Below are 11834 nucleotides of genomic sequence, written 5' to 3' on the forward strand. Positions count from 1 at the left end.
CAGTGATCATTTGGACCGATGTATTCATATGTCAGTAAGTGGAGTGGACATAGTCCTATATATTTGAGAATTGAAGAATAAAGGAAATAATAGGTAATAATTATGCCAATTGATTTATTATCTTCTGAAAGCATAAATTCAACACATTTTAGATTAGAATAAGAAAGAACAAGACCTTGTGTATGTGTTACAATGATGCAAATGTCCAACAATATGCAGTCAATCTCAGACTTTTGTGGCACTGGGTTGCTGTTGTCCTCTTTGCCTCGTTGATATTCCAGCCCATAGTATTTTTTACAGTAATTACTCCTCTGTCAGCTACAAAGCTCATCTTTTAAGGGTCATAAGGGAGGAGCATCACCACTGCACTTAGGATAAAGTTTAAACTCAGGAGAGAAATAAACCCACCACCGGGCAATTAAAAAAAAAAAAAAAATGACTCAAGACATTATGCTTCAATGATCAGAGATCAGTAATGGAGAGAGAGTGAATATTTTATTTTTGTAAAAACCAGGTTTTAAAATTATTCCAGCCAGACATATTCACTTATTCCAACATCAAGAGAACCAATATCACATATCCAGTGTCATTGGACGAAAGACTTACTTACTGGCTAACTTGTGTCGTGAATCTTTAAATCACAGTGGAAAATTGTGATTTGTGTTTGTTTTTGGAGAATGTCATCTTAAGAAACCTGCTCTTCTGGACAAAATCAAATATGCGATTGAGCAAATCATTGATCGAAACTTTTGAAGTCAAAGAATTTATAAACACAACTGGTCGTCAATGCATCAAAAGTCCTCACAAAAAATCTGTTTCTCTATCACACACAACCTCCATAGGTCTTCTCAGAATGATCAACCCCTGCAAGTTCGAGTTTGTGGTCTTCTTTTTTGTTATGCTTTTTTTGTATATCATTAAATAATCAAAAGGTCAGTGAATAGAGCTCGTCACTGACCAGTCCACAGTGAGAAATCTATCTGGATGTGCTCTAGCCTGGTGACTTTGATTTTTTTAAGTTCAATAACCTCTGATAAAAATTCTGGAGTGATTCAAGGCCAGACCAGGAACAGAAACAACCTCAGCTTAAGCAGAGCTCAAGAATAAAGAAGTGACCACAAGCAACATTATAATTAACAGCAAGTAAGCTGTGTTCCTGCAGTTAAACTGGCTCACTGAAGAATCCATTCCTTATCTGAAGAAATACTCCCGTCTGGTGTATGTGAGAAGTGGGAGAAGAACAAATGAGTAAGGATTCAAGGCATGTTAAATCACTTTTCTTATGGAAATCAAGAATCACAGCAAAAGAGAGGGGGAAAAAAAGACCTAAAAGGAGATGGAGGGATCATCAGCCAGACAAACAAATCAAATCCAACAGTGTTTGTAGTACACATCATCTGCCCACGATGCCTAGCCCAATCTGTCGGCTTTGAATACTCTCTCACTCCCTGCCTGGTCAGGCCCTGACAACTAACAACAGCCAAACCCTCCTGCAGTTCGTTTCAGAGAGTCCTTTTAGCAAATCAAAGGGGCGTCCGACCCCAGCTTCAGCCTTTCGAAGGAAAGGAGAGGCTGAGAGTGGAGGGGGAGCCCAGTTGTGGGTTTCTTTTTTAGTTGGCCTTGGCACGAAGCTGCGCCCTCTTGCCCGTCACAGCCTGGAAGCCGGTCTTGATGCTGGCTACTGAGCAGCGGGAGTGGCAAGTCTCACACTGCAAGAAATAAAGACGAGTGTCTTTCTGCAGGATGGTGTCTGGAGAGCGGCAGGTGTGACACGTCACATATTCCTCTGTGGGTGAGAATACAGTTGTTAGCACAAGAGATCTGCGGTTTCCTTCAGATGTTTAGTAGACAGGTACTTAATTATAACAATAATTAAAATGTATTAATTCAAATCAATAACAATTGCTGCCAGCCCACACTGTGCCTGTAATGAGAATTATTTGAAGCTGTGGAGTTCGGGGTATAGACAAGTTTTTGAACATGCGCATGTGTTTATGTTAAATCTGAAACTCATGTTCTTTTTAAATAAGATTTGACGTTTTATGTTCTGTATTTGAGAAAATCTTTCAGTTAATCTTTCGAAATGATGAACATGGGTTGTAAGTATGCATCGACTACAATCTTGAAATCAAATTGCAGAAAATTCTTAATTGCTAATGGCTGCAAAATGACCACTTACTGATATATCTTCTCAACACGTTTTCAATTTGTTTCTGTTGAAATCTGCCTTTTATCACAAGCTGGTTGTTTCCGTCTATCGAACCACTGTTAAAAGAAAAAAGGCGACAAAGCAAAATCACAAATCAAACTTTCAGCTCAGCGTGACCATTTTTGTACAGAGCAAACAAGTTTAAGCAAATATAAACATACCTTGTACCCAGCTCAGCCAACAGGAAAGCAAGAAGATGTTTGGGTTGACGATGTAAACTGTGAAGAATATGAAAGGTCAGTTTATAGATCAGATGACCAGTCATCAACTCTGTTCTCAAAAAGAGAACAGTTCAATACAAGGTTTGGATCAGTTGACTCTTTTTTGAAAAAGGTCCAGTGTGTAACATTTGGATAAAATTATTTCAGATATTGAAGATAGAATTATTGTTGTTAAAATAAGTGTACCCTCACCTGACTGTAGGAATTGTTTATCATTAGCCCAGGTTGAGCCTTTTATATTTTTATCAACTCTATAGAGGCCACCATGTTTTTACTCTAGCCCACAATGGACAAACTAGACATTTTGAGTTGTGATGCCATTTGAAGGCTTACTTAGGTTCTCCAGCATACTTGGAAGGGAAGGGTGAGGTGAGAGATAAGTAAAAATGTCAAACTTAAGGACTAATGTGAACCGAGACGGACGATAAGAGTTTGAGAGGCCAGTGTGATGCGAGTCGGGAGAGGCTCACAGTTTGCAGATGTCTGTGAAGTTGACAAACGAGGTTTTCTTGGTTCCCACTCGAACAACCTGAGGCGGCTTCATAACAAACTTCCTCTTCTCTCCGGCCACCATGTCTGGGTTCTTCTCCCTCATGATGTTGAAGACTCTGTTCAGGAGCTGACACAGCAGAAGACATTCCAAGAATCACACAAACTGCAGTGGACGCTCATTGCATTAACATAAAAATTAAGTAACTTTGACTATATTTGTAAACTTAAATTTTGATCTGCTGAAATAATGCTGCCATGGGATCATTCAATTATATCCAACTATCAACTCGCGGTGTTAATGATTAATTGTAATTAGGAATTCGACTTAACAACGATGTATTAATCAACAGAAAACGTGTTTCAATTTCAGAGTCACTTCTCTGGGACTAGCACATGGTGTAGTTACAACTTGTATCAGTAGAGGGCGATCATCAATCAAGCACTTCTGTAATTAGCAGAAGAGGTAAGCAAGTGTTTGTGGATGACTTCTTTCTGAATGCATCTGATCCGCAGAGTGTTTCTCTACAGCCTATAGACAGGGTGGAATTTGTTTATTTAGATACTTGCATTTGTTCCATTCCAGTAGTCAGAGAGAAATTTGTTTCAGATCCCGAACACAAAGCTGTCCTTGGTCATGCAAGGATGCGTTACCCGTTCATAACCTGTTTGTTCTTTAAAGGTGATCTACCTCATCATAAGTGTAGTCTCTTTCCGAGCCAGCCCAAGCAGGTCCTGTAGAGGAGCTGAATGATATTCCATCGTTGTTCTTCCCATCATTGTCTTCCAGTGCTGCAGAAACATCATACAAAACATCTCACCCGCGTCTTTCCTTTTTTTTTTCTACATCACATAGGATTCTGTCACATGTTTCTTACCGTCGTCATTCTCCAATGGCTCCCCCTCTTTTTTTGTGGGTTTTTTCTTTTTGGGAGGAAGCACCAAGTCCAGGTTGTCGTCCTCCACTACCTCAGTCTGCTCTCCTTCAATTTTAAGCTCCTGGTTTGGACCAATGAAAAAAATCAGCAGTGAGATGAGTGTTTTCTATGTGAATACAATGGAGTGATGGAAAAGCAAAAGTAGATCAAGAACACTGATGTAAAATATTGTTTAAAAAAACAAAGGAGTTAGGATTTAATACACATATCCATATATGGGCTTTGAGTCAATTCAGCAACAATACATGTATTATGGGTAATACAGGTTTGATACGATTCGATAGGTTTGATTTGATGCAATTAGATTAGGACAGACAGACTTACTGAACTATCACTGACCCACTCAACAGAGAGAAACCTTAGCTCTTCTTATTGTAATGTATTCATTTGCAGAACCTCCTCTGATACTGAGAACAAAATGCAGTTGGCAGAAATCAGAGAAAAGGAGAGAGATGGAAAAATATTATTGGAATATATGTTTTGTGTTCCGTCTGTGAAGGTTCTCAGTAATCCAGGTCATTGTACCTTCAGGGGTTAGCATTAAGCAGCTGAACTGGTTCTTATATTTTTTTCATGTTAACAAAAAAACAATCTTCCGTTTGTCTCATGTGCACAGTTGCTCTACATGCCTTAAATTGCCTCCTGGGACATATTAAGTTATTTGAATATGTTTGAGTTGCTTGAGATGTCTGTCCAAGAGGCTCCTTTATAGTAGTATAGTATAGTATAGTAGTAACCTTTAGTTCTGACTACCTGGTGGACCCAGCTGTTTAGCCTAGCCTTTGTTTTTATATTAAACAATGCATGTTTTCCTTTCCTTCACCCAGTTTCAGGTTGTTATTTTTGCCCTGGGGAATCAACCTCCCCCGTGTTTCTCGACTACGGCACAGGAGCTAAAACACGAAAGCTGAACACCAGTGGAGGTTTCCATCAACTCCCGCAAGAATTGTTTGCGAGGAAAATTGGTCTCATGAGAAATCTTTTACTAGACTTTTAAGACACTATAGGAAAGGAAAAGCATAGCAGCTTCATCAAAATAACTTTAAACATTAAAAGATGGAATAGTTTTGTTCTTAGGGCGTGTATATTGATTCAGTGTAAATACATCAATGTAATTTTATAAAAAATTAAACATTTGTATCAGTGTTTGCTTGTTAATAAAAAAATGGCTTTGAAAATAATGAAACTATTTTGGTTGTCTGCCATGGGTGGGTTATCTCTTAGAATCACATGCTGTAGAATTGCTTCAAAATGTGCATATGGAATTAGGTCCTTTATAATAACCTGTTGAATATATCAATACAATGGTATTTATATTTGCCTTTGTCTTTCTTTTTCAACTAACCTTTAATCCCTCTTCGAAATCTTTTTCAAATACTTTCTTGGGTTTCTTCTTCTTCTTCTTTTGGTTGACGAAGTTCAGGTCATTCAGGTCGTCAGATGGCTCTAGAGAAGAGAAAAAAACTCCATGTTATATGAGCAAGATGAATAAGTTCCACTGAAATGAAAAATGAAAGTAGAATTTTAGGTTTGATAAATTCTGGAGTGATAGTTCATGTATTAAAGGTGACATTTCAGGGCAACACTTTCTCATCCAAACCTTTCTTCCTGCCTTCATCTTCATCCAGATCCATCTCCTTGTCGTCTCCAGCCTCTGGTTCCACCTCCTTCGCCTCCACCTCTTTAGCCTCTTCTCCTCCCATTCCCTCTCCTCCTTCTTCATCCAGCATGAAGGGCTTCTTCTTCTTCTTCTTCTTCTTGGTCATGTTGGGATCGAAAATCATCTGTACGGGAGAAAAAAAGACAGTCAACATTTACAACCATTAACATTTTATCTAGTGGTGGCAAAAATGGTTCCACTGATTCCTCTCTTTCGTTCAAGAACCTTATGGACAATTTGACAAACTAACATTTCAGCATTGCACTTACTGAAATTTCCGTCCAGCTGATTCTATAACTTTGACATATCAAGCATCCTCAAATTTACTAAAAATACACTAGTATGTGACAGCTCCCTGAATATCTTTTTGTTTTAAAGAATCTACCAGAAACACCATGAAGTGAAAGATAAATGAATAAGAAGTACTCTGCAGTCAGGCACACTAACTGTGCTTGTATAATATACGCATGTGCTGATTTCAGAAAACAGAAATATTGCAGCTGTGGGACATGGACTACAGACCCTTTCCTTGTATGTATAGCCTTCATATGAGGTAACAACATTTCTTAATCCTATTGAAATGCAGTGAAGGTTGAGGTAAAGGTACAAAACAAATATACAAACATCGAGATGAAGGATGTAGGGGGTTTTCTCCAAATAATGGGGCAAGTTACAATGTCAAACTAACACTATACAATAATAATAATAGACAGGAGCAGTGGGGTATACAAGATAATTTTACTATGTGCTTGCTTTCTTGCTGCTGCCGACAGCAGGCATGTATAACAGCCCACACATTTCACATAATCAAATATGCCTACTTAAATCCCTGTACTTGGACTCTCGTGTCTGAGTAAAAAACAATTGCCAAGAATAAAAACAGCGAATTGAACATAATTAGCTTTATTGCGTTTGGATGAATGGTTACCGTTAGCACCGCAGCTTAGTCACAGCGAGCTCATGCTAACTAGCTAACCAAGGCGATGCAGTTCCGAGTTCTCCAACGGCTTTGCCGTGGTGGGTTAGTGAAGCCACATTGAGTCGTGATGATTTACACTGTGCGACAGTTCGTGATATTGGAGAATATATTGAGTCTTAATTGCCATCTGGCCTGTTCAGGGCCGCTGTTAGCTCGTTTGCAGCCATGTGAGAACTGCTGCTCCCCTCCCTGTCCGCAGCAGCGCCGAGGCCCAAAATCATCCTTCACACATATCTGCCCCGAAAATTCACCCAAATTTACCCTACAGCTCCAAACAAAGACATGGCGTAGACGGCGACCGAGTGACGGTCACTTACCTCGTCTCCTGACATGTTTGCGTGATGAAAGGTGACAAAAATCAGGCTACTTTTTGTCTCTCGATCGAAGCCACACCGCTGCGCCGAAATTCTCTTGCATCAGCGCCGGGGTCGCAGTACGCAGGCGTGTCGTTGACGAAACCATGACGTGAATAGTTCGCGACGGCGTGTACCAAACAAGCAGTGTGTTCAAGAGCAACACGATACGAACGAAACCGTTGCAAAATATGCCCACCGTGAGTTTGCTGCACGCATTCCTTGATTTCGACAACGAATTATTCATTCAGAAATAATGATACTAAAATGGTAAAACAAAATACATGTCTGTTTAGTGATAAGCGATAAACCCATACAATTATAGCACACAATGACAAAGTGAGGATTAATTTACAAATCAAAAAACCTTTAATGATTTTGCAAATTATATCATCTCATCTGGATAAATAAACACTGAAATGCTAACATGCGTGTCCATTCTTGTGTTTTTCATTTTTTTAATGTAAAAAACTTACATAATGAAAAACTAAGAATTTAACTTTTGAAACCCAAAAACACGCTGATGTTTTAACACTCCACCTACATCTGGATGCAGTTAATAAAGAGTGACAGTAGCTTATCATCATTATTATTATTATTATTATTATCGTTACTATTTTACATCATACAATTTGAAACAGAAGGACCAATAAAAAGACGGACAGAAGGAGCAGGATGACATTTTTCGTCAAACATTTCTTCTTGTAGCTGTGTGTTGTTGTGATGCATATTGTGACTTTCCATTGTTGCATGCTTACACAACCTCAAAAGAAAGACTGAAGAAATATAGTGTATATAAAAAGAGAAACATTTCGGATATTTACACCAAATAACAAGAACCACTGGTGGCAATGCCTTTGAGGAAGAGGGAGTTACTGAAATGCTCACAAAATTGTGGGGACAAAGCACACAGTCTGAAACTAAAGAGGTTCAGATTCACACAGCTTCAAAGCATCTTCACCAAGCACATGCTTAGCTGTTTTCATGCTCTCCTTTTTTCAGAGCAGTTAATAACAAACAAAAAAAACAGATGACAAAAATTATTTTTGTCCAAAAAGATAAAAGAAAAAACATCCAGCAAATTTGACATCACAAACACAGGTAAATATGTCAGTTAGGAACACATATTTTAGGATTAAACTTCAATAAAATGTCCCCTGTCATCCAGTGATGTTCACAACGCCACACTGTCATCAAACAAACCCACCAAAGTCCATTACTTCACCACAGAGCTCATAATAGCACACTTCAACATGAGCTTGGTAGGTTCTGAAACAGCCCTGCCCAAAGACAAGGACCATGAAATGCTAGTATTGTGTCTAAGGTTAAACAATTAGTTATCTTTGCCAAGGTACAGTGTCAGAGCTTCAGTTTCAAAGCCTCTGACTGGATCATTTTCATTGAGCAATAAGGTATTCCCTGATTTAGGTAGTGAAGGGGGCGGAAAAAGTGATTTTATAGCACTTTTTGCTGTTTTCTAGTGTTATATTAATTGGACAGTCAGCTCCTCTCAGTCACACGTAAACACTTGCACAACATCATATCAGTCCTTCATTCATCCTGTTGTTCCTTCATCTTCCCTCTGTGATGCAGGTACGACATGGCAGAGGCTGCCTTTACATGGCTTCCATTGCCCAACGCTGCAGGTCCTCCATGTCGTCCTTGTCCTCTTCTTTCTTGGCTTTGGGGGGAGAGAGGCAGAAATCAAACAATAGATTTAAATGTACTATTCAAAGGGACAACAGACAACTTCCTGTAGTGAAGACACAGCTGTAGCAAGATGCTGGTAGACTCAGAGTAGAGCTGGTGATATGCTACTCTCCTCACTGATTTGGGTATTTTGTCTGTCTAATTTTAAGACCTATTAGGTTTCTAATTTTAGGTTCGTCAAACACTTCTTACCAGGTCTAGAAGGTAATGACGTAGAAGGCACATTGGGGAGGGGTACGTTCTCTGGTCCTCCAATCTCCAGAAGGTTTTTGTCCAGCTGCTCCTGTTCTAGCTCATCCAGCTCTGCCAGCAGTTCATCCTGATGCAAACACAACAATCAACACTCTAGATGCAGATAAACAACACAAACTTGACTGTGCAAGAGCAAAAACCTTTTGCTGTTGATGCTACAAATTTAACCACTAAATTTAAATTTCTGCCACTAGGGGTCTTTTAATCAAAACAATAACAAAATAACTAGTTAGATGTCCAGAAGCAGCATGGAATCATGGGAGTTCTGGCCTTCTCCACCAGAAGTGCTCTGGCAGCAAAACAAGCAGTTAATGGCAGTGAGAGACACTTATTTTTCTCTCAGTCTCTCCCTCTCTATGGCTTACCACAGCGGATCATCTGTCCACATATTTCATTTGGTGAAGATTTCATACTGATGGCCCTGGAGGGTTGCTGGTTTGAATTCAGGACAGCTCAAAGGCTGGGGCACCAATCCCTATTGCTCCAAATTGATTGAGTTAAATTGAAAACTCTAAATTGAGCCGAAATACAAAAACAAACAACAAAAAAAGGCAACACACTGACAAATAACTAATACTGAACATTTCCTTCCTCAGTCCATATTTCTCAGTAGTTTTGCCTCAGAAGTTCTCTTTCAACATTTGTTTCAGTACCTCATTCGTGTTTCAGAGAGCCAGGGTTAATTTCTTAACCTAATCACCTCATCGTTATAGCAGAGATAAGTAAAGCTAATAATGTAATTCAAGTGCAAACAAAATGAAATGCTTTGCACCTTGACTCAAAGGAGTTTGAAAATGTTGGGAAACGTTGAGTACACTACACAACAAAATATGACATGAGTCTCATAATTTTAGTAATATTTTTATGCAGAAATGTGTACATAATATAGCTTATCTTGTATATCTATATCTTTTCTTATTTATCTCATATATAAGATGCTGTTTTTACTTTTCAAATTTTGTAATGTTGTACACTAGTTGAATTCAGCTTCTCACTGAGAGTTAAACTGAAATACCTAAAGTCAGTTGACTAAAAAATGGAGAAAAGACCTTATTCATACTGGCATCATCCCCAGGATGATGCTGGATACAACTGTGTTGTGGCTGAGCTATGAATGAGACCATTCAAATTTAAAGCAAAAGCACAGTGGTCAGCAAACAGTGTTGAGCCCATGATGAGCCCACAAAAAGAAGAAAGCACCATTCACAGGCAAAACCACGACCTCAGCTGGTAACTATAAGTATTTGTGGTGAAGCGAGTGAAAGAGTTTGTAACATTATATTAACCTGAGGTGACAGTTAAAGTACATTGAAATACCTGCAATCAATTCCAAATCACAAACTATATTGAAAAAAACATACCTCAAATAACAATAAAAACAAAGTACCACTGACCTCGTCAAACTCCTCCCCAAAGCCGACAGGTTTAGAGATGATGTCGGAGATTTCCTGGGCCATTTCCTGCTGCTCTGTAATGTCCTGCATCAGTTCATCCACTTTGTCAATGTCCCTGAATTAACAAGAACAAGGAGAGGAATCAAATTAGAACAGGACATACTGGAGTATCGTTTAACCAAGACTTAACCAACATATTTATCCGTGCATGAGGAATCAGCCCCATTTTGAAGTGGAAGCAACTATCCACCAAAATTAACTTACATACAAGTCAAATCCTCTGTGTTTTGTTATGAGCTAAACATATTCTTCATATTTCTATTTTAAACAGACTGAATCGTTTCTTCTTTTTTCAGTCAAAGAGCGGAGAACCTTACAAGTTTTCATGTGCAGATTTGATAGCCTTGGCAGCGAAGCCCATGTTCTTGAGCACTTCAGTGTTGGTATTGGCGTTCTCCAGAGCGTCCCGTTGAAACTCAATGGTCGACAGCGTGCCGTCAATTTGTAGGAGCTGCTTCTCATACCTCTTCTTTCTTTTCAAAGCCTGTAGAGCCGCTGGGGACACAAAGACGAGAGGACGACGAGTCAGGAGGAATGGATTGTCACAAAAACAGACAACACAATTCATTATGGGGATCAGTTTGTCCTCAAACAGGTAAGGAATAATGCCATAAAAGTGTTATCCAGCTGTGAAATTACACTGATCCACCACTGACTGACATTAATAAAATGCTTACATGTTTACCAAACAATGTAAGTGACAGTTTGATCTGGAATTAGGGCAATTAGAGATAAATTGTAATGAGCACTTGATACATAAGAAACAAAAGACGAATGTAGAAATGACTCAGCCACAGTCAGCCACATGACCACAACCACTGATTTAATCACCTGGCTGACTCATTCTTACCATTGAACTGGAGAAGGAAATACATATTGAACCCACGTTTCATGAAAATATATTCTTCAGTTCTTTGATAGCCTTTCATACGAGGTAGCCTCCATCACTTTTTCTTTGTCCAAAACTTCAGCCCAGGTTCGCAGGAAATTTGGTGACCCCAAGACTCATTGGTTTTTTACCACTATCAGGTTAAAACATTAATCTTAAAAACTATAGATCTCATTATTGTCCCAGGGGACTGATCCTACTGTTTTTGGTGACCTTATGACCTTTATTGCAGCAGTAGGACAACATGCCCACCCCAGTTACATTAATTTTAGACTCTGTGAGTTTTCCTCGGACATGACTGTGACAAATAAGTGAGGGCATTACTGACCAAAGAAAGACAACATGTTCTCACCTGAATGTAGACAGTAAGCTGTTCTCATTTATAGAACATTATACACTAAATATAACATATGACAGCATGTTGCATTCCCTACATCCGATCTTAAAACCGACACCTGCCATTATACTCAATCACTGTATGTTCCACATCTTTCTTTAATGGCTTTGTTAGATTCTGTTCTTTCTGGCTTAACTCCGAACTCTTTAATGTAACATGACTTCATATGTCTTCTGATTGTGAGCTTCACATTACTGTAAGAACAACATTGTCCATGTCATATTTTGTCTTCTTCCTCTAACCTTTGCACAATTTGATGGACATTGCATGTTTTATTGTCATT

The 11834-nt window shown here is 38.9% G+C and overlaps 2 protein-coding genes across 2 annotated transcripts; both read right to left on the minus strand.

Moving 5' to 3' along the window:
- Positions 1-482: 482 nt before the first annotated feature.
- Positions 483-6931, minus strand: eif2s2 (eukaryotic translation initiation factor 2, subunit 2 beta). Its single transcript, XM_083895654.1, has 9 exons — positions 6814-6931; positions 5458-5641; positions 5203-5303; positions 3798-3918; positions 3611-3711; positions 2901-3049; positions 2371-2427; positions 2180-2265; positions 483-1786 (listed from the first exon to the last, which is right to left on the minus strand). Exons 1-9 carry the CDS (start codon positions 6826-6828, stop codon positions 1611-1613), a joined length of 990 nt encoding a protein of 329 aa, XP_083751780.1. The 5' UTR covers positions 6829-6931; the 3' UTR covers positions 483-1610.
- A 359-nt stretch (positions 6932-7290) lies between these two features.
- LOC310932158 (charged multivesicular body protein 4c-like) lies at positions 7291-11109 on the minus strand (the record flags this gene model as incomplete). Its single annotated transcript, XM_083895451.1, has 5 exons — positions 7291-8530; positions 8752-8878; positions 10206-10320; positions 10583-10760; positions 11097-11109. The coding sequence occupies 5 exons, from the start codon at positions 11107-11109 to the stop codon at positions 8466-8468; spliced, it is 498 nt and encodes a 165-aa protein (XP_083751577.1). The 3' UTR covers positions 7291-8465.
- Positions 11110-11834: the final 725 nt, after the last annotated feature.

The sequence above is a fragment of the Microchirus variegatus genome (genome assembly GCF_963457635.1).
Source record: "Microchirus variegatus genome assembly, chromosome: 9".
NCBI lineage: Eukaryota > Metazoa > Chordata > Actinopteri > Pleuronectiformes > Soleidae > Microchirus > Microchirus variegatus.

Excerpts from the sequence above, each read along its gene's own strand:
- eif2s2 (XM_083895654.1), bottom strand. Across the intron at positions 3,712-3,797 it reads GCCATTGGAGAATGACGACG|CACTGGAAGACAATGATGGG; the intron begins GTAAGAAACATG and ends ATGTTTCTGCAG. Across the intron at positions 2,428-2,900 it reads TTCACAGACATCTGCAAACT|TTTACATCGTCAACCCAAAC; the intron begins GTGAGCCTCTCC and ends TATTCTTCACAG.